General features: G+C 38.8%; 1 protein-coding gene across 1 annotated transcript in view; it reads left to right on the top strand.

Annotated features, from left to right (window-relative positions):
- The window catches only part of LOC128650275 (cytosolic beta-glucosidase), a 269,269-nt gene that overhangs the window by 82,695 nt on the left and 163,166 nt on the right, over positions 1-23,408 (top strand). The window contains exon 3 of the mRNA XM_053704095.1: positions 10,867-11,094. Within this exon, the coding sequence (XP_053560070.1) occupies positions 10,867-11,094 (228 nt within the window). The remainder of the gene's footprint in view (positions 1-10,866; positions 11,095-23,408) is intronic.

Raw genomic sequence — 23,408 nt, 5'->3', positions numbered from 1 at the left:
TGCATACATACATAGATTATATATATATATATATATATATATATATATATATATATATATATATATATATATATATATATATATATATTAAAAGGAAAATTTGCTTGTGATTCTAAAAGTGTTGCAGAACACTCTAGATTATCTAGGTATTCTAATAGGAATGCCAATTAATATATAAAGATACATTTTGTTGGTAATTTAATCGATATTATGGTGCAGACGCATTAAATAATTATTCACTAGTAACAAACAAGAACAAGTGATTTAAAATAAAATCACTACAAAGACTGGGAATTCAGCACTCTTTTAGTTCGAAAGAACACTTAAACAACACTTTCTTGGATTTTAACAGAGTAACGTTTATTTTAACACTGTGTCGAGTGCAGGCTCATCAGAATGACAACACACAGTAACACTGGATGAAGAAAATCATGGTTAAAACAATAGAACAAAATATGTTCACATATATTAAAAGATAATTTGGACCAGTCCATACGAGATGACAAGCAGTTTGTAAGAACTAAAATGTTAAATACTTCCTAGAGTACATAAAGTATTAATAATCAAATTCCAATGCTACAAGTGAGTAAGCACAGAAAATGATTTTTGCATATAATCTCAGACCTTAAATGGTTTTAGTGAAAACTGAGACAGTCAAGATCACTCAATCTGTGCATAGTCACCTGTCGGATTATAAAATTCTAACGCATAGAAAAACCTTATATGCAGGAAATAATATTCAACATACAACATAACATTAACACTAGGCAAATGTCATGCGAATACACGCATGTACAAGTTATAGCAAAGCAGTGGGCGGATAATCTGGAAGGATATATCAGCTCTATCTTGTGCAGGACGCTACTAAAAGCTTGTAGATATTCCTGGGAAGTGCTATAAAAAAACGGAGATATTTTCCTTTTATACAGTCCGCAATAGACTGATAACCTCCTAGCTTTAAGACATTATTTCTAGCCCTTGTTGGGCTTTCTAAATATATCCTTCCAGATTATCAAAGACACCCCAGCCAAAGGAGGAGACAAAGACAGCCCAGCCAAAGGCTTAAATACTCCTCCCACTTCCCTCATCCCCCAGTCATTCTTTGCCTTTCGTCCCAGGAGGATGGCAGAGAAGTGTCTGAAGTTTGTTTTCGTCTCTTATGGAGGGTAGTACTCTTCAACATAAGACGGGAGTTTTAAGTAATCCTGTCAGTCTCTCAGTGAGGGCTTGGATGAAAGTTAGAGTCCAGAGATGCAGGAAGAGTCTTTCTGCAAAACCATCCCGTCTCATTTTAACAACTCCACAAGCAATCGGCATTGTCGAACTTCGCTTCGCTGCCTGCTTTCTTCTCTCAAGTCCATGGTGGAGGCGATGCTACTATCCGTCACACTTGAAGGGCCGTGTTCCTGTTCCACGGCGTAGGTTCCAGTAAGATCGTTTCATTTTACTTCTTCATGAATGTACTGTAACTCATTTGTTCCTGCGAACTTACGTGAAAAAATCAGGGTCTCAGTGAGACTCCTTTAGTATCTTGGAGTCAAGGGTTAATATTTCCTGAGGGGGATTATTGAACAGGTTTTTTTGTAATCAAGTTTATGTGATTCAACCTGCTTATGTGTAGTTTTATCTGGGCTCGTGGCTTTGGAACATAATGGCCTTTCGAAGTGATGCAACCTTACGGTTGGGAGCGCTTTTTTTTTTTTGGACTCTACGGTTCACCTTGTGACCGTGCGTGTTTATGTTCTGGTCTCCCATTTCCGCATTCCTGACTGTGTGGTAAAGGAGAAATCTAGTCCGCTGGTGTCTGGTTCATAGGAGGTGGTGAGTGCCCCAGCCATTGTGGGTGTTGGGTGCAGTTCAAATAGTTTTATATATATATAGCCCATTTTTTAGTATCCTTTATCCAATTATGGAGGATACTGATGTTGAGATTGTTCAACTTTCTGATTCAGATTCTTCGTCCTGTGACAAATGCGAATTGGCCCCTTTGACTCAGTCAGTTATGGTCTTTAGGCCGTCCTAGAGCGCCTTGTTCCTCTGGCTCTGGCATTCAAGGGACTGCTGAGCGATCCGCCTCAGGGGGCCCTGTCCTTCAGGAGGCGAGTTCCCTACCGCTCTCTACTACTACTACACATATGGGTAACCCAGGTTATGTTTTTTCCTCCTAGGAGGGTGGATTGTTTCCCCCGGAGGTTGTGGCACGTTTTCGCTTTTACATACTTTTGGCGCTTGCTTATCTACAAAGTGGAAAACAATATACAGAGGTGCAAGATGGAAAAAAACACACAATATTCTGTACAAATGAACTAAGAACTGATACTCTCCTTTAGGTCAGACCGCAGCCTTCTTGCAGTCTCTGCCTTGTGACTGTGTATAGATAGATAGTAGTAGTAGATGGCGCTGGTCTATTGAGTGATTTTCTCTAGTAAGTGAAGAGAAAAAAGGCTTGATGCATATATTGAAGCCAATTAATATGGGTGCAGTATACTCACTCCATAAGATGAATCTTTACAGCTGAAAGGGAACGTAGCGTCAGATGGCAAGAGTCCACAGGTTCCTGGAATCAAATACTGAATTTTCAGGTTTATCCAAAAGTGGACTATAAATGAATAGAGACCCAAATGACAAAAGTATCCAGTGTGTAATTGAAAAAAATGTAGTAACTTACTCCATAAATAAGGAGATTCCAGCTCAGCACAGCAAAACAAGATCTGGACAATCTTTCAACAAAGGATAAAAGGTTTTATTTGCTCAACGCGTTTCAACGTATTACACGTCTTTATCAAGAGCATACATGTAAAACAAGTAAAACAGGTAAGTAAAACCAAGTATTGAGTGTGTTTGCTGTGGCTACAGGGCTGGTTTATATACAGGTGAACAATTAGTTCCAATTTCCTGTTGAGCACAGGAAATTGGACTCACAAAAACTTCATAAAATGTTTAATACTATATATATGCATCAATAGTAAACTATTCCTGAGAATAAAAATGAAGAAAAATATATTTTAAAGAAAATCATTAAAAAACCATCAAAGTTTAAAAATAGAGGCTTAGTTTAGTATTGATATGATATTTAACCAATCAAAACATTTCTTGAATATTTAGACCAATGAACAGACGGTAGTATAAAGTCCTCAATCAAGTAGTCCGTTGTCTAACAGTTCCTTTTCAGGTCCGGTCTGCGGTCATGTGCTTTTCTTGTCCAATCAGAGGACGGCTGTAATCCAAGGGTGAAAGCATCAATCCAGAAGAGTTAAAGTTCTGTGTACTAATAGAGGGAGTGTCCCGAATGACATCAGACATACATCTCAGCCAATAAAACAAGATAAATAATTCTGAAACAAAAGCAGGGAAAAAGTGACCAGTTTTTGCTCTTCAGAATGGATCTGAAACATTTGTGACACACTACATTCATATTTCAAAAAGGGAATCCTTACTGCAAATATTTTGTTTAGGGAAATTTTATGGTGAGAGCCCAAAGATCTAGTAACATGATTATAAATAAATATTTTGTTTAAGGAAATTTCATGGTGAGAGCCCACAGATCTAGTAACATGATTATAAATAAATATTTATTTTGTTTAAGGAAATTTCATGGTGAGAGCCCACAGACCTAGTAACATGATTATAAATAAATATTTTGTTTAAGGAAATTTCATGGTGAGAGCCCACAGATCTAGTAACATGATTATAAATAAATATTTTGTTTAAGGAAATTTCATGGTGAGAGCCCACAGATCTAGTAACATGATTATAAATAAATATTTTGTTTAAGGAAATGTCATGGTGAGAGCCCACAGATCTAGTAACATGATTATAAATAAATATTTTGTTTAAGGAAATTTCATGGTGAGAGCCCACAGATCTAGTAACATGATTATAAATAAATATTTTGTTTAAGGAAATTTCATGGTGAGAGCCCACAAATCTAGTAACATGGTTGTGAATAAATATTTTGTTTAAGGAAATTTCATGATGAGAGCCCACAGATCTAGTAACATGATTATAAATAAATATTTTGTTTAAGGAAATTTTAAATATTGTCTCTAACATAAGAAATAATAAAAATGAATAGATATGTGCAACATTTGAATAGTGAAAATTTAATTGTGCTTATTTACTATAGAAAATCCCTATGCTAATACATTATTATTAATAATGAAATGAATAAATAAAAATGAACGAATGAAAAGAAATAAAAATGTGATATCTTGAAAGTGAATGTGATGTCTTAAATATTAATTTAATCCTAAAGTATAACATAAGTGTGAATGGTATGTGTGAAGTGAAGGGAACTTTGGTGGATTCACACTATGAGAACCTACAACCAATGGGGTCTAAACAAGGACATTAGGATAGCAGCCTTTATCTAACATATCAAATATATTACTATTAATTTAATACACTATTCTTGACACATTATTAAATTAATGTCACACTTATAAACTATTAGGTACATTTAGGTATCTCATCAACACTTCACACATACCATTCACACTTATGTTATACTTTAGGATTAAATTAATATTTAAGACATCACATTCACTTTCAAGATATCACATTTTTATTTCTTTTCATTCATTCATTTTTATTTATTCATTTCATTATTAATAATAATGTATTAGCATAGGGACTTTCTATAGTAAATAAGCACAATTAAATTTTCACTATTCAAATGTTGCACATATCTATTCATTTTTATTATTTCTTATGTTAGAGACAATATTTAAAATTTCCTTAAACAAAATATTTATTTATAACCATGTTACTAGATTTGTGGGCTCTCACCATGAAATTTCCTTAAATAAAATATTTATTTATAATCATGTTACTAGATCTGTGGGCTCTCACCATGAAATTTCCTTAAACAAAATATTTATTTATAATCATGTTACTAGATCTGTGGGCTCTCACCATGAAATTTCCTTAAACAAAATATTTATTTATAATCATGTTACTAGATCTGTGGGCTCTCACCATGAAATTTCCTTAAACAAAATATTTATTTATAATCATGTTACTAGATCTGTGGGCTCTCACCATGAAATTTCCTTAAACAAAATATTTATTTATAATCATGTTACTAGATCTGTGGGCTCTCACCATGAAATTTCCTTAAACAAAATATTTATTTATAATCATGTTACTAGATCTGTGGGCTCTCACCATGAAATTTCCTTAAACAAAATATTTATTTATAATCATGTTACTAGATCTGTGGGCTCTCACCAGGAAATTTCCTTAAACAAAATATTTATTTATAATCATGTTACTAGGTCTGTGGGCTCTCACCATGAAATTTCCTTAAACAAAATAAATATTTATTTATAATCATGTTACTAGATCTGTGGGCTCTCACCATGAAATTTCCTTAAACAAAATATTTATTTATAATCATGTTACTAGATCTGTGAAACTGGTCACTTTTTTCCTGCTTTTGTTTCAGAATTATTTATCTTGTTTTATTGGCTGAGATGTATGTCTGATGTCATTCGGGACACTCCCTCTATTAGTACACAGAACTTTAACTCTTCTGGATTGATGCTTTCACCCTTGGATTACAGCCGTCCTCTGATTGGACAAGAAAAGCACATGACCGCAGACCGGACCTGAAAAGGAACTGTTAGACAACGGACTACTTGATTGAGGACTTTATACTACCGTCTGTTCATTGGTCTAAATATTCAAGAAATGTTTTGATTGGTTAAATAACGTATCAATACTAAACTAAGCCTCTATTTTTAAACTTTGATGGTTTTTTAATGATTTTCTTTAAAATATATTTTTCTTCATTTTTATTCTCAGGAATAGTTTACTATTGATGCATATATATAGTATTAAACATTTTATGAAGTTTTTGTGAGTCCAATTTCCTGTGCTCAACAGGAAATTGGAACTAATTGTTCACCTGTATATAAACCAGCCCTGTAGCCACAGCAAACACACTCAATACTTGGTTTTACTTACCTGTTTTACTTGTTTTAATGTATGCTCTTGATAAAGACGTGTAATACGTTGAAACGCGTTGAGCAAATAAAACCTTTTATCCTTTGTTGAAAGATTGTCCAGATCTTGTTTTGCTGTGCTGAGCTGGAATCTCCTTATTTATGGAGTAAGTTACTACATTTTTTTCAATTACACACTGGATACTTTTGTCATTTGGGTCTCTATTCATTTATAGTCCACTTTTGGATAAACCTGAAAATTCAGTATTTGACTCCAGGAACCTGTGGACTCTTGCCATCTGACGCTACGTTCCCTTTCAGCTGTAAAGATTCATCTTATGGAGTGAGTAAACTGCACCCATATTAATTATCTACAAAGTTCAAATGTTTATTTGCGATTGTGCTCATGCCGGATTGCCCCGGGTCTCTCGGCCACAAGAGAACATGTGCAGTTTCCTGCGGGTGTAACTGTTCCTGAGTGTTGTGCCTTTCATTACAGGCTGGCTCACCTTTGTGTTCTACTCAGACATGTTTTTGAGTTGTTTGGGGACCCTATCCTTCTCGGCTATGGGACTCATCAGTCTCCTTCGAACGGCTCACCTCGTTAGACATGGGAGGATGATGTAATCTCCTTTAAGTCTTCTTATCGAGATCCTTCCCAGTTTTGTTGGAGGAACAGGGTTTCCGTTAGGCTGGTTCTTCTTGGGCGTTAACCTTTGGGTTGCCCGTCATTTTATTTTATCTGGTTAGGATGAATTTAATTTTTTATTTTTCATGCTATGTTTCCTGCAGGAACTTCTCTGGGATCGATACTCGCTGTTTGCTTCTACTGAAGTTGTCCGGGACACATTAGTCCCCTGTTTATCTGCTTTTTTTTCCCTCCCTCTCGGAGGGCGGATTTAGCCAGCTTGGCAGTTGTGACCCTGGTTGCAGGCTGGTCCTGCTTGGGTTCAGATCTTCTGTCTCGCGGCTTATTCAGACACGTGGCACCTTTTATACCTTGCTGGTCAGGTTGGGGTGCCGAGTGCTTACAATATTATTTATGTTTTCCAAGTTTCAGCTAAGCATTCTCAAGAGGACTTGTGGGTCCGTGCGGCTCTCGGTATTGTTTCAGTCCTTAAATAGCCATCTCTCTGGTGACTGGGTCATTGAATTCTGCTGCATCACTCTCTGTTGCTTCCGATACCTTGGGAACCTAGAGTATTACTTGCTAGGTGGTGGGAAGGTTAGAGGGTTTAGTGCCTCTTTTCTGCCGGTCGGGGCAGTTTTTCCTTAGGAGGCCCTGGGAATTGTCCTTTTTGGACTTGTTCCTTTAGTGGTTCTCTTCTTCATGAGGCCTTTTTGGACTTTGTCCGTTTCTCCTTGTGGATTGGGTCACCTTTGGGGGACTTGGATTCCCTTTGGGGGTTAGTTGTTCCTTTTCAAGACATTAGACAGTGAGGTCTTTTTGGACTCCGGTTAGGGGTCCTTCCCCGGTGTTGGGATTGCTCTGCATCTCCTTCTTGCGATAGAAGAGGTCCTAGTGGTTTTCCACTCATATGGTTCAGGTATTGCCATCCAGGTGGCATCCAAACCCATGTTTTACTGTCCTCTGACTTCAAATATGAGGTTATGTGGAGGCTTGCTGTTGCTCTGTTAGGATGACTTGTCCTCACTGTTCCCCTTGTGTCTGGAGCTCGTGGATAGCTGGAAAGCTAGCTTAGCATTCTAATGCTCTGTGGCTACTCTGTACTGTAGCAAACCGAGGGGTGATAGTTCAATCCCCAGCGAGGTCTAATCAGCCATTCCTCCTTTCAAGGTTAATAAAATGAGCAGCGCCTTGAGTCCCTTAAAGGGGATTAGCCGTGCTTTTCAAGCAGAATCATGTTTACGTTGCTTGGATGCCTGTTAGCTGTAGTGTGCTTTTATGGCCTTGGGAGGCCTTAGCTCTTTGGAGTGTTGGGCTCCTGCAAGGGGTGGTCTCTTCCCTTTGGGTCTAGACTTGCAAGGGCTTCTTTCTCTTGTTATGCGGGTTATTCTGGATTTTTCCCTGGGAGGTCTGATTTTTATATCAGACGAAAGATTTATGTTCCTGGAAGATTGTTTAATCTAAACATTTGTGGGGCCCGGGCTTCTTGTCTTGATTCTTCCTGTTATCGAGGGTTTTACTCCGTGTTTTCACTTTGTGGATCCCACTTTGGGATGTTACCAGACCTTATGATCCTAGGACTGGCCTGGGGGTTCCAGTTTCCGGGGTACTTGGGCTTAGCCCTTGTTTTGGCTGTTCTTTATTACAACTTGGCCAGATTTTCTGAGAGCCAGGTCTCCTTGGGGCATGTCTTGTGTCGGAAAATATGGTTCCCTTGGGACAGCCAACTTATGTAACCTGATGGTGAGCTTTCCTGCCTAGCAAGCAGAAAGTTTGCGGTTGCTCAGCTGTCACTCTTGCGCCTGGTATGTGTGCTAGCACAATGGTGTTTTAAGGGGTTCTTTCCGTGTTCATCAGTGACGTTGCCTTGTGTTCTCTCAGTTCTTCCTACGACTTCCTGTCTTATGGGAAGGTGTTTATCGATGCTCTCCTCTTTGGGGAGCTCGTTGTCCTCCTTAAGGAGGTGTGGTTCCTTTTTTTAGAGGCATCTCCTGTGTTCTGGAGATTGGAACAGATGTTTTATCTGGTTCGGGGATTGGTCTGCTCTTTGAGTTGTTCCTTTCCATCTGGGGAGCTGCTGGCTCTGCATTAAGACTTTAGTTGGGTGGCTTTGCTAGATCTCCTTGGTTCTAACGCCTGCTCGATTTGTCTCTAGGTTGAGGTGGCTGTGTCCATTCTCCGCCCTCTTAGGGGTTGGTTTTGGGGTTCCTTTTTGTTCCCTTGCTTTCAGATCCGCCGTTGCTTGGGCTGGTCCGGCTAGGTGTGAGATCTTGTTCATCCTCAGGTCTTGGGGGTGCCAGGGGACCTTTTTTTGAGGTTCTGTGCCTCTCCCCCTTTGGGGTCTGTGAGTAGGACTGGCGGCCTGGATTGCCCAGAGTGTGTCCTCTGTCTTGGATGTTGGGCAACCTGATAATTTTTTGGCCGCTTTTTTGTCCTTAGGAATAGTGTTCTCCGTGTCATCCTATGGATGGCAGCGTGTTACTGGACTATGATTGTATCACAGTTCATTGTAACCCCTTTTTAATATATATCATATAAAGTGTTTTACTTTTTTAACATCATCTTGAGTCTCCTTTCATACACGGCTATCAACGGCAATCAACAAAGAACACATTGGGACCTTTTGCATCTGCCTTTGTGATTGATATGTGCACTGGGTCACTATAATAACACTGTAGGTGTCACTTGCACTATTGAGTGCGCTTCCAATTTTGAGTACCCTTATACCTGGGATTTGGATACGGGGTGTCTTTACTTTATTGCTCTGCACTAGGAGTCGCCCTTCTTATTTCCACTCTTGAGTTTGCTACTCGTAATTTTTCTGTTTGCTCAGTCTCTGAGTTCTGAATTTTTGAGGACTTTGTCTTTAGCTGTCTTTCGGTGCTGTTGCATGATGTTTGGGGGAAGTTTCTTCTCCTTGATGATGCCTGGTTTCCTCCTTGTGGTTCTACCTTGGTTGGGCATCATCTCCCCTTGTTCTCAGGATCTATTCGGGTTTCTCTGGACTTGACCTTCTTTTGAAGGGGGTTTGCCTTTATTGGATCTTGCTGTATCTTTTGGGTATCCCTTTGGCTTCCCCTTGTCCTCTTCCTTTGGGGATTTTGGTACTGTTCTAGTAAAGGGTTGTGTTAGGACCGACTGCTGGGTGATGGTTCTCCTGGAGGAGTGTTGGCTCAGTGAGTCTGCTTTGCGGTCTCTAGTTAGGCTTTCGGACTATCTGCGGGTCAGGGTCCTTGAGGCCTTTTCCTTTCTAGTTTTTTTGCCAGGCTCCGACGAAGCAGGGTTTAGTTGGGTTGTGGTTTTTCAGGCCTGGTGCCCTCAGAATGGGCTGCCTATTGTACCCTCCCATTCTTGCATTCAGTGTCCTCTATAGCTTGGGTATTGTTTTCCCAAAAGTAATGAATGCAGCTGTGGACTCTTTCCATTTATGAAGAAAAACTTAAATTATGCTTACCCGTATTTTTCTGTGGGGCGTCTCTTATTTTTTATTCTTCTGGCACCTTTTCACCCTGGTATTTTTTCTACTGTTCCTTGTTCCTCAGCAGAATGACTGGGGGATTAGGGAAGTGGGAGGAGTATTTAAGCCTTTAGCTGAGGTGTCTTTGCCTCCTCCTGGTGGCCAGGTTCTTATTTCCCAAAAGTAATGAATGCAACTGTGGACTCTTTCCATCTGAAGAAAAGAAAATTATCAGGTAAGCATAATTTAAGTTTTTCTGAAATTGTACTGTATTTGATATGCCACTGTGCTTAGTCTTATCCAAACTCGTAATAGATATAGAATCATGAAATTATAACCTTTAATCTAAGACATATATACAATTATTCATTAAATGTAAATGGAGGTCAAAGTTTTATTGGGACTATGCTTTAAAAAAAAACCAAAAAAAAAAAACCTGTATCAGCCTAATTTGATCACTAATATAAACATGCGCCCATTGCCAGTCTTAGAGTTTATCATTTTTCAATCCTAAATAGCGTCATTTGATAAATGAAGGTCTCTCCAGCATTATGTCCCTATAATTGCCCTCATTCAACATCCACAGTGCATATATATTCCACGAATATAAAAAAATACAGCTAACTCATTTTGGATCTAACCCCCCCCCCAAAAAAAAAAAAACACAAAAATGCAATTGTCCAGCTTTCTTAATCCCAATAGATTTTTGAGATCTTTATCTATAAAAACTGACTGCTAACAATGGTTATATACTGGTATTACTGGTTTATTTTTATTTTTTTATTATTTATGATACCAGAAAAAATATAACCAGTTGTCAATTTGTTTTCTATCAGGAGGATGGAATGCAGATGGGAAAGGCCTCAGTATCTGGGATACATTCACTCATCAGGGAGGAGATCGAGTTTTTAAGAACCAGACTGGAGATATAGCTTGTAGCAGCTACACTCTGTGGGAAGAAGATTTGAAATGCATCAAACAGCTTGGATTGACTCATTACCGCTTCTCTCTTTCCTGGTCACGTCTGTTACCTGATGGGACAACAGGTTTTATCAACCAGAAAGGTAATTGTTTCCTACAAATACAAGGTTGAAGCTTTAATCAAGGTTATTGCTTTTGTCTAGCATAATTAATTATAGATGTTCCATAGCACAAATCTGTGCAAGTGCACATTTCTCAATATCCAATACATTCTCATCACTATTTATTTTTATTTATTTGTAATATTCTGATCTATTCATAATAAGTGAGATATAAGCTTTTGCATAAGTTACGGTCTTACTAAGAAGTACTAGAATACACGTCTTGTGATTTCATGCGTGGACGTAAATTATTATTTGTAATGTCACTGTTTTACATACATTTTGCTAGTAAATAAAAACTAAAAGATCCATCTAGTCTTTATATATTCTAGTAAATTATAAAGGTTAACTTTAAAGGTCAGTAAAGTTGAAATTAAACTTTCATGATTCAGATTGAGCATCCAATTTAAAAACAATGTTCCATATACTTCTATTATCAGTTATGCTTTATTATTTTGGTATCCTTTGTTGAAGAGCATACCTAGAGAGGCTGATGAGCAGCAGTGCTGGTGATTGTTAACTGCACATATATGCTTCTTGTCATTGGCTCACCCAATATGTTCAGCTAGCTCCCTGTAGTGCATTGTTGCTCCATTAACAACGGATACCAAAAGAATGAAGTAAATTTGGTAATAAAGTAAACTGAAAAATGTTTAAAATTGAATGCACAATATGAAATGTGTAAGTTTAGTTTTGACTTTGTGGTCTCTTTAATTCACAGAATCGGTATAAGCAAATCCCAGGCATATTAATTTGTCTTGTCCCAACCAGTTTTGTTTCAAGCCTATTCCATATATTAATTACTCTCTTTGAGAAGTGTTTTAAAACCTATTTTGAAAGAAACACATTTTTTTTTCTTTTATGATTTAGACAGAGCATTACAATTTTAAACAAATTTCCAATTTGCTAATATTTGAAAAATAAATATCAATACAGTGGAATGATACTATATAATCCCTGAGAGTGCAAATCCCAGTCAGGCCGTGCTGGATGCAAAAATATATGAAGTACAAAAAAAGAAAACGAAAAAGAGTATACCCTAAGCACTCAAAAAGAAAACAACATATATAAATCAGGGTATACACATTAAAACCTCACTTTTATTAGCGTCCATTAAAAATTGTAATTAAAATGTATTAAAACAAAAATAAACTGGCTAGTCCAATCCAAGTGTCTGTGTAAACAATCACTAGAAACAATCTATCATACTATATAGAGACAAGTACAATATGGGTAATTATTCCCATTGAATTGGGTCACACAAAACAAAAGATCCCTAGCTACAGAATATCAGTGACTATTAAACCTCCACAAGGGAGCATAAGGAAAAAATGCTGTCTATTCCCGTAGTAGTCTCCAATAAACCTCCAACAAAATGGTACCAACATTTTTGGCAAGAAAAGGACTACACCAGGAATGTCTGACACATGTTTTGCATTGCAGCTTCATCAAAGGCCTAATATTATCAAATCTTCATTCACTTTGTAACCTTTGTTGAAGGAGCATCAATGCACAACTGGGAGCTAGCTAAATCCATCTGGTGAACCAATAACAAGAGGCATATATACTGTATATGCAGCTACAAATCTGCAGCTCCAAATAGTGCATTGCTGCTACTGAACCTACCTAGTTATGGTTTTCATGAACGTATACCAAGAAAACAACACATGTTACATAACAGAAGTACATTTGTAAAATTGTTTAAAACTGCACACTCTGCCTGAATCATGAAACTTAAGTTTGTCTTTAATATCCCTTTAATGTCTACTAGCTTTTCTGTTTAAAGTAAGTCTGTCTTTTACGCTAAACATTCCAGGTCCTGATTTATCCTCTGAGGGTGAAGTTTTTTCAGATGATCAAGCGTCTTTTTGTTTAAACTTGAACTCCTTCGTTCTCTTTTAAGAGAAGTGTTATGTACTTTAGGAGTTCAGGATTCTAAAGCAGGGGTCGCCAACCTTTTGGACCTCAGGGACCACTAAACTCACAATTTTGAATCCCGTGGACCACTAACTTGATTTTTTTTTTAAAAAAAGGTACAAACCTCTATAATGTGTGTGTGTGTGTGTGTGTATGTGTATATATATATATATATATACATATATATATATACGCACACAACATATACACACACACACACATAACTAGTATAACCATAGCTAAGTTTACATTCTGTATATATTTACACATTTTTAAGAATGATTTTGTTTAACTAACTGATTGACAGAACTGAGAGAATATTTCCAAATGACAGATAAAGGGTGAGTACCAACTTTTGAGCTGGAAACAGAGGCAGAAAGGGGGAAAAAAATATTTATGTTTAAAAGAACCACAAGACTTCCAAGTTACCTCCCCAGTTAGGAATTTTTCAAAACTACCATTGATCATGGACAGACATTGGAGTCATAAATTAAGTTTATATCAGAAAGCTCTCAATATGGATGTGAGCTAACCACGACTGATGTTACTGGCAATGACTATAATACTGCTGGGATATGGCTGATCTGCTGGATAGCAATTACTGGAGTTCAGGTGGAATAAAATTATTAGAATGAAAAATAATTAATATTTAATAAAAAAAAAGAAGATGATGGAGGGGAGGAAGACAAACAGCGATGTAAGTCCATCTGAAGGAATTAGGAAAACTACTACAAATAGACAGGTAAAGGGAAGAAAATAAATGAAATATAAGAGAGAATTTTTGTTTTTAAGTTTTTCTTTTTTAATATATTTTAATTCCACTATTTCAAGCCAAGACTATATCAGCCTCTGCTGGCGTTAGAATGGAAGTATCTTCCTCTGAGCATTGCGCCAGGCGGGAGGAGTTAAAAATACCATTTAGCTACGCAAGTTGCGCAGTACTACGCAATAGGGAGATTGTAATTTAACTCCGTCGGTTTTCACTGATGTCCAGCCAGGCACTGTAGGGAGTTGCGGCGCAACGGGGTGACACAATCAGAGGAGTTTAATTCCTGCTTGATGGTGTCAAGGACCACCAACATCTTCTCGTGGACCACCAGTGGTCCACAGGCCACTGGTTGGCGACCGCTGTTCTAAAGTTTCTGAGGATGTCTGTTAAGCCGTTGGTTTGATTTTTAAACCCTCTGTTAAGTCTCCATAGATATTTCCAGTTCCTAAGGCTTTCTCTAAAATAATTTCTAAAGAGTGGTTCAAGCCTGGTATCACTTTTAATCCAGCTCAGAGATTTAAAAGGATGTTTCCTTTGTCTGCTTCTAAACTATTCCTAAAGAGGATGTGGCTATTTCAACTAACTCTTTTAAAGACACTATGGATTGGAAATTGTAGTTTTTTCATAGAAAGGCTTTTCAGCAAGCAGGTTTTCTTTTTAGGCCTGCAATTAGTATTGCTTGCATACTGCAACAGATCTAAACAGTTCAAGAAGCCTGTTTCCACTACCAAATGTGCAGGAAGGTGCGGCCCCCAATCCAGATCTTCTGGTTAATTTAAGATCTGAAATCTACTGGAATAATAGTTCCAGTTCCGGTCAAGAAAGAAGGAACTGACAGACCTGTTATGGACTTGAAAACTTTAAACAAGTTTCTCAGGGTTCCAATTTCTAAGATTTTCATTCCTAGACATGCACTTTCAGTTTGTTGCTCTACCGTTCTGGCTTCTGCCCCCAAGATTTATTTCAAAGGTTCTGTAGTTTCTCTTATCGATAAAAAGAGCTCAGAGTGTTTTGGTGGTTCCTTACCTGGATAATATCTGGGTACAGGCTATAAATTTAGCATTATCACATACCAACAAACTTTTTTGTGTTTCTTCAAGAGCTTGGATGATTAAAGCTCCCTGTCCTCAATCCAGGATTACTTTTCTGGGTATGATAATCGACTCAGTCTCCAATGGACAGAACAGAGAAGATGGAAGTTACTCTAAGCTTGTGTAAATCTTTGGTCAGTTCCTTCACCTTCTGTGGCTCTTTGTATGAAAGTTTTAGGTCTGGTGAAAGCAGCCTGAGATGCTATTCCTTTTGCTTAGTTTTTCACATAAAAATTCTTCAGCTTTCTATACTTCGTCAGTGGTGCAGTTTCTTTTGGATGCCATGACAAGATAATTCCTTTCTTGGTGGATTAATCATTGGTCCACCGTTCTGGGGGCATCTTTTGTCCGTCCAAAATGGATTGTGATTTTAACAGATGCAAGTCTCTCGGGTTGTGGTGCAGTTTGGGGATCTCAGGCAGCACAGGGAGTTTGGTTACTTCAGGAGGTGAAGTTGCCTATAAATGTTCTGCAATTTTCAGGGCCATTTAGTTTTGGCCTCTTCTGAAAAGAGAGACTCATCTGCATTTCCTGTTAGACTCACAGTTCCCCGGTGATGAGGGAGGCTCCCAATTTCTGACTGTGGCAGAGAGCAATTCCTGTATAATTTCTGTAGTTTTTGTGGATGCTCTAGTAGTAGTAGTAGTAGTGGTTGTTTTGTCTGGCTTACATTTTTCCACCTTTTTGTTATTTTACCAAGGGTAATAGCCAGAAGGTATCATCAGTAATCCTGATTGCTCCAGCTTGGCCTCACATGAATTGGCACAGATGTCACTGATGGCAGTGGTGACACTGATTCTGTTGTTGAAACTTTGATTTAGGCTTGTAAACCTGTGTCAAGGAAGATTTATCACAAGTTCTGGAAGACTTTTTATTTCCTGGTGTTTGGAATATAGGTTTAGTTGGCACTCTTTTAGAATTCCTAAAATTCTTTCATTTCCATCTTAATATGAGGAGAGTCCACGGCTTCATTCCTTACTTGTGAGAAATACAGAACCTGGCCACCAGGAGGAGGCAAAGGCACCCTAGCACCCCAAGGCTTAAATATCTCCCCCACTCCCCTCATCCCCCAGTCATTATTTGCCTTTCATCACAGGAGGATGGCAGAGAAGTGCCGGACAATTCGAAGTAGTCTCTTATGGAGGGTAGAACTCTTTGAAATGGCACTGGAGTTTTAAGTAGTCTTATCAATCTCTCAGTGAGAGCATTGACGAAAGTTAGACTCTGGAGATACATGGAGAGTCTTTGTTTCTTAAAGGGACACTAAACCCAAATTTTTTCTTTAGTGATTCAGATAGAGCATGCAATTTTAAGCAACTTTCTAATGTACTCCTATTATCAATTTTTCTTTGTTCTCTTGCTATCTTCATTTGAAAAAGAAGGCATCTAAGGTTTTTTTTGTTTCAGTACTGTGGACAGCACTTTTTTATTGGTGTATGAATTTATCCACCAATCAGCAAGGACAACCCAGGTTGTTCACTAAAAATGGGCCGGCATCTAAGCTTACATTCTTGCAGTTCAAATAAAGATACCAAGAGAATGAAGAAAATTTGATAATAGGAGTAAATTAGAAAGTTGCTTAAAATTGCATGCTCTATCTGAATCACGAAAGAAAAAAATTTGGGTTCAGTGTCCCTTTAAGACACGCTGAGTCCACGGAATCATCAATTACTGTTGGGAATATCACTCCTGGCCAGCAGGAGGAGGCAAAGAGCACCACAGCAAAGCTGTTAAGTATCACTTCCCTTCCCACAATCCCCAGTCATTCTCTCTGCCTTCAGTGCATGGAGGGAGTGAAGTTTAGGTGTCTGAAGAAAATTGGATTTATCTCACTTCATTCAAGAGTTTGTTATTTTAAAAGACAGAGTAGGTTTACTCTGATCTTTCCCCTTTTCATGGATTGGATCTAGCACATCAGTCTCTTCAGCAGGGCAGTGGTGGCTTTAAAGCAGTTAGGAACTTGTAAGGTGGGCCTTTATGCGTTTTCCTAACATTGTGCTGCTCTAGTATAGAAAGCACAAGTAGGTTTACTCTGGCCTTTCTTTTCTACACATGTCTCTGTGAGGAGTGGCATCCTCTCATACCGGGTGTGCCATCCTCCTGTCTGACGGCTTGATGCAGGTAAGTGCGTTGGTCTTCTGTGTCTTGGGGACTTACACTTAAGGGTATTATCTGAAACAATATTGGGGACTTTTATATCCTTTAATGGGATATTTCAGGCAGGATGCAGGCACTGTGTGACAGAAGACAAGATACAGCTTCAGGGGTTAATACCTTGATAATAGTATTTCTGATTGAGATTTTTAGTGATAATAGTATCACAAAATGTGAAGAGTCCTGCTGCCGTTTTTATTATTGGCATGAAAGTGGCGTTTGAGAAGTTAAGTATTCCTCGAGCTTTGCATTGCAATCTTGTGTATTAAAGGGACAGTCAACACCCAAAATAACTTTATCCCATACCTTCTATCCGCCAAAGACGATGCGCCTTCACCGCATCCCATTTTCAACACCTCTAGCGTTATACGAGTTATCGGCCAAAGCACATACATTTTTCTAATAGAGATATGGCAGCCAAACTCCCCCCACCGGGACGTAATAGGTTTCAGTTTAATTGAATCAGCCAATCAGAATCAAATCCTCGGCTGGATTCTTAACATGTGTTCACGCTTGCACTTCTGATTTCGGCTTGAAAACTGACAGAACTTAAAATGCGCATGCGTCAACGGTTCATACATAAACGAGCATGGCATTTAGTAAAGAAGGGGACGAAGGAGGAGGGGGAGGAGCTTGGCTGCCATATCTCTATTAGAAAAATGTATGTGATTTGGACGATTACTAGTATAACGTTAGAGGTGTTAAAAATGGGATGTGGTGCAGGCACATTGTCTTTGGCTGATCGAAGGTATGGGGTAAAGTTCTATCGGGTATTAACTGTCCCTTTAATTCATGTATGTATGAATTTCAGTGGGGCTATGTGTATTGTCCAGGTAAACACTTTTATATACACAGTAATTTTTATTTTATTATCAGTCACCTAGATTACGAGTTATGCATGCTATAGGGATTTTAACTACCGCAACAAAAGTGGTGTTATTTCACCCTCTATAGTGCTGACATTACAAGTTTTAAAAAGCCGGCTTGTGCGGCTATATGGTGGCGTTGAGCGCCATACCGCACCAAAAACGAGCGCTATTTTGTCGTGCTCGTGCACGCTTTCCCCATAGACCTCAATGGGGAGAGCGGGTCAGAAAAAAACTAACACCTGCGATTGCGGAATGAAAAGCTCTGTAACGCAGCCCCATTGAGGTCTATGGCAAAAATTAAAGTTACGTTTAAACCTAACACCCTGACGTAAACCCCATGTCTAAACACCCCTAATCTGCTGTCCCCGACATTGCCGCCACCTACATCATGTTATTAACCCCTAATCTGCCGCTACCGATATCGCTGCCACAGAAATAAAACCATTAACCCCTAATCTGCCGCTCCCAATATCGCCGCCACTATACTAAAGTTATTAACCCCTATTCCCCTGCACCCCGACATCACTACCACTAAATAAACCTATTAACCCCTAAACCGCCAACCCCCCACATAACAACAACCTAAATTAAACTATATTAACCCCTAAACCTAACCCTAACACCCCCTAACTTTAACATAATTAAAATAGAGCTAAATTAAAGTTACAATTATTAACTAAATAATACTATTTAAAACTAAATACAAACTTACCTGTACAATAAAACCTAAGCTAGCTACAATATAACTAATAGTTATATTGTAGCTAACTTAGGTTTTATTTTTATTTCACAGGTAAGTTTGTATTTATTTTAACTAGGTAGAGTAGTTAGTAAATAGTTATTAACTATTTACTATTTAGTTAAAATAAATACAAACTTACCTATGAAATAAAACCTAAGCTGCCTTACACTAAAACCTAACATTACAACAATAACCAACCAAAATAATACAAAATAATAAAAATGATTCCTATTCTAATACCCTTTTAAAAAAAAATGTACCCACCCCAAAATTAAAAAAAAAACCCTAATCTAAAATAACCTACCAAGGGCCCTTAAAAGGGCCTTTTGTAGGGCATTGTCCTAAAGTTAACAACTCTTTTGCTACAAAAGTAAATCAAACACCCCCTAACAGTATACAAACCCCCACCCCCCAAACCCACAAAATAAAAATAAAGTAAAACCTAATCTACCCATTGCCCTGAAAAGGGCATTTGTATGGGAATTGCCCTTAAAAGGCCATTCAGCTCTTTCGCTGCCCATTAAAAATTAAAAAATGGCTATTCTAAAAAGAAAAACCCACCCAAATGAAAAATAAACATTACACAAATTAACAAACAAATTGTCTAAAACTAGTCCTAAAGCCCGTGTACACAGGCCATTTTTTGCAGTACAGCGGTCCCACCCCTTGCTCTCTCTCTATGCCCCCCTCTCTTTTGTGCTCTTTCTCTCTATCCCCCTTACTTTTGTGCTCTCTCTCTCTGTCCCCCTCTCTTTTATGCTCTCTCTCTGTCCCCCTCTTTTTTGTGTGCTCTCTCTCTCTCTCTCTCTCTCTCTGTCCCCCTCTCTTTGGTGCTCTCTCTCCCCCTCTCTTTTGTGCTCTCTCTCCCCTCTCTTTTATGCTTGTTCTGCCCCCTCTCTTTTGTGCTCTTTCTGCCCCCTCTCTTTTGTGCTCTTTCTGCCCTCTCTCTTTTGTGCTCTCTCTCCCCCATCTCTTTTGTGCTCTCTCTCCCCCCTCTCTTTTGTGCTCTTTCTCCCCCCTCTCTTTTGTGCTCTTTCTCACTCCTTTCTTTTGTACTCCTTCTCCCCCCTCTTTTGCTCTCTCTCACCCCTCTCTTTTGCTCTCTCTCACCCCTCTCTTTTGTGCTCTATCTCACCCCTCTCTTTTGTACTCTTTCTCCCCCTCTTTTGCTCTCTCTCGCCCCTCTCTTTTGCACTGTCTCCCGCCTCTTTTGCGCACTCTCTCTACAGACCATGCCTCCGCGATGCCCGGTCACACCCCCACCACATCCGAGTCACGCCCCGGTCCTATCCACTCTGCCTGGCCGCGTCCACTCCCTCCAGACAGCAGATCAGGTTAGTTTGTGTAAGGCCAGGTGTGTTTGTCCTACTGGGCATGACAGCTTCGGCCTTTTATATTATAGGATAATAATTATTCCTATTCTAATACCCATTTAAAAAAAAAAAAAACACCCCAAAATAAAAAACCTAATCTAGAATAAAAGGACCTTTGGTAGGGTATTGCCCTAAGTTTAACATTTCTTTTACCTGGCAATAAAAAAAACATTACAAACCCCCAAACCCACTAAATAAAAAAAACTATCTAAAAAAACTAATCTACCTATTGCCCTGAAAAGGGCATTTGTATGGACATTGCCCTTAAAAGGGCATTTAGCTCTTTTGCATTTATAAGACTGCCCAAGCCCTAATCTAAAATAAAAACACACCCAAAAAACCCTTAAAAAACCTAACTAACCCCCGACAATCCACTTACAGATTTTGAAGTCCCGCTTGAAGGATCTTCATCCAGGCGGCAAAGTCCTCATCCAGGCGGCCTCTTCTATCTTCATCCAGGCGGCATCTTCTATCTTCATCCTGGCGGTGCGAAGTGCTTCCATCCTGAAGACATCCGGCGCGGATCATCCTCTTCATACGTCACAATTCAAAATGTCATCCCTTGCATTCATATTGGCTGAAAGATTTGAATCAGCCAATAGGAATTAGAGCTGCTAAAATCCTATTGGCTATTCAATAATAACTTTAATATAGTGTTTGCTATGCGGGAGGGCCTCAGTTTAGGGGTTAATAGGTAGTTTATGGGTGTTAATGTACCTTGTAACACTTTAGTTCTAAGTTTTATATAACAGTTTTGTGGCGTAAAACTCATAACTACTGGTCTCAGATGGCGGTACGGATCTTGTCGTTATAGAGTGTAACGCTAGCTTTTTAGCCTCCCAGAAAAACTCGTAATACCAGCGCTATGGAAATCCCATTAAAAATGTAATTTTACGAGTGCGGGACTGATGTTGCGTTACAGGATAAAAGGCTTGTGGTACAGTTATACCGACAAGTCTTGTAATGGCTGCGTTACTGTTTTAACGCTGAAAATACCATATTTTCATTGTTAAAAGACGAACGCACAAACTTGTAATCTACCTGAATGTTTGTTCTTGGGAGCGCTTTATCTGCGCTTTGGTTGGAACTGTTAATGAGTCGCCTCCTCTGTTTTCTTAAATTTCGAACACAGTTAGACATTTTTGTCTCTTTCAAGAGTACGCATATGAAATATCTGCTGGGTGTTAGGAATGAAGCACGATGTTCAGAACCTTTCGCGCCTCATTTGCTTGATGATGCCTAGTCTCCACCTCCTTCACCGTAAAGGAGAGCGGCGCCATTTCGGCTATAGTTGGCTCCAGTCATGTGGCTCTGACTTTTATTAACTGCTCCGGCGGAGATCAGAGCAGTGTTGGGCTCGGTCTGTAATCAGAGAGCTCTGGTCTGAGAAGTGGTTGATGTATAGGAGTCCTTGTAACATTCTTTGGTAATTAGGGGAATGTTTTTGAGACCAAGAGTTTTGAATTGCTGGCTTATGTGAAACAACATTTTACACTGCATTTCCTAATAAATCAACATTTTCTTTATTCCCTTACTGTGTATGTCATGGAATATATTATGAGTATTCTATAGAGTTAGTACCTCTGTGAATAGGGGTAGACATCCTGGATAGGGGAGTTTTTTCCAGGCTAGAAGTTTGGTTCCTCCTAAAGCAAGTGTTATGTTCTTAAAGTGATAGTCTTTTTACTTTAAATATTTCACTTGTAGTATTTGTGGCATATGTTCAGGATTTTGAATTAAAAGTCTGTACCTTAGGAACAAATGTTTATTTAAAGGCTCTTGAGGTCCAATTTGTCTATTATTTCTGACCCTCTTTTTGAAATTAAGATATTTTTGAGCCTCTTGTCGCTAAGGAAGATCTAAACCTCATGTCTCCCAGGATGATGCTGTTCAGGCAATGCCACAGTTTTCTCCTGAAATGTCCCAAGCCTCTATGGCGTCACATGCAGTTCCCTGTGGTTCCTCTCAATCTCCTGGAGGAGTGTATTTGCCTACAGAATTGCAGCTCAGGTATACTCTGCGGTATCTGCGGCTTTGCCTGTTTTTCCTTGTCTACAGGGAAAAGGCAAGATGACATTCAAATTTTCAGATAGTAAGGTTTCTTCCCCATATTCTTCTACACAGGTTGCTCTCTCTGCTGAGTCTGGGGAGGAGGATTTGCTGGTAGTTTCTGAGGGTGAAATCTCAGATTTGGACAGTATAATTCCTTTATCTGATGCTGAAGTGATCTCCTTCAGATGTATGCTGGAATACCTTGTGTACTGTTAAAGGAGGCTACTTGAACGACATTGATACTCCTGTCATTGTCAACCTGTGAAAGTTTTGTGATTTTTATCATTCTCTGATGTTCCTTCCTATGAGGAAGTGTTTTTACGTGCCTGGACCCTTACGGATCCATGGATAGGAGGTTTATTTGTTCTGTCTGAGCAATACCTTGCCTTATTAGACTTGCTGTGCTAGCCCGCTGTACATTGTGGCCTTAGCTTGTTCAGCTGAGAAGCCTTCCTGTAGCTTAGTGGTAAAGCCTAGGCTTTTTAGTTCTTCAGTTGCATGTTATACATTTTATGTTTCCTTTCAAGGATGAGACCTTGTTTGGACTTGGTCTGACAGAATTATCCTCTGACTTTACGGGTAGATTTTTCTCCCACACGTCAAGAGAGTAAGACTAAAGGAGAGTTTTCCTTTTTCCTCTTTCTACAAGGTCAGTCATGTCTTTTGGAAGACAACCAATCTTGGTCCAATCTAAGATTTCCTCTTAGTTCCAGTCCAAGTCTGGGAACAGGATACAGGTATTTACCTCATGTTTTTTCAGGTTCTGACCTTCAAAACAGTATACTTATCCTTTGGTTCAAGAGGACCTGTTCATAATGAACATAGACCTGAAGGATGTGTATTTATTGCTCCCATGATTCGGAATCTTCTAAAGTTTATGAGTCTCATCATTCTGGTAAGATTTTTGGGTCTTCGGGTATGGCAAGGGTGCCTTTCTGGACAATATGTGGTTCAGGTGTTCTCCTTCCTTTGAGCATTCTCTCTTCCAAGAGATCTTGAGCAATCTTTTTTCCATAGATGGGGCACACTAGCGTGGCCTAGTGGTTAGCTCTGATGCTTCTGGAATGGACCATGTTTGCTTTGCATATGTTCCGGTCTATATAGTATACATATAAATCTGGAAAAGAGTTCCCTTGTTCCATTAACAAGGGTGATTTTTTTTTGGAGGACCTTAATAGATTCTCTATCTTGGGAAATATAATAATAGAGGTCAGGTAATCAAGGATTTTTTCTATTTCCTCTCTCTGCTGTCTATGGTCCGGCCTACAGCAAGCTTTAGTGGTCCGATTGATAGCTTAACCATTTTACAATCAGAGGGTTGAGATTTTG

Source organism: Bombina bombina, chromosome 2 (genome assembly GCF_027579735.1).
Source record: "Bombina bombina isolate aBomBom1 chromosome 2, aBomBom1.pri, whole genome shotgun sequence".
Lineage (NCBI taxonomy): Eukaryota > Metazoa > Chordata > Amphibia > Anura > Bombinatoridae > Bombina > Bombina bombina.
The sequence above is the reverse complement of the archived record's forward strand: the minus strand, read 5'-3'. Positions and strand labels throughout refer to the sequence as shown.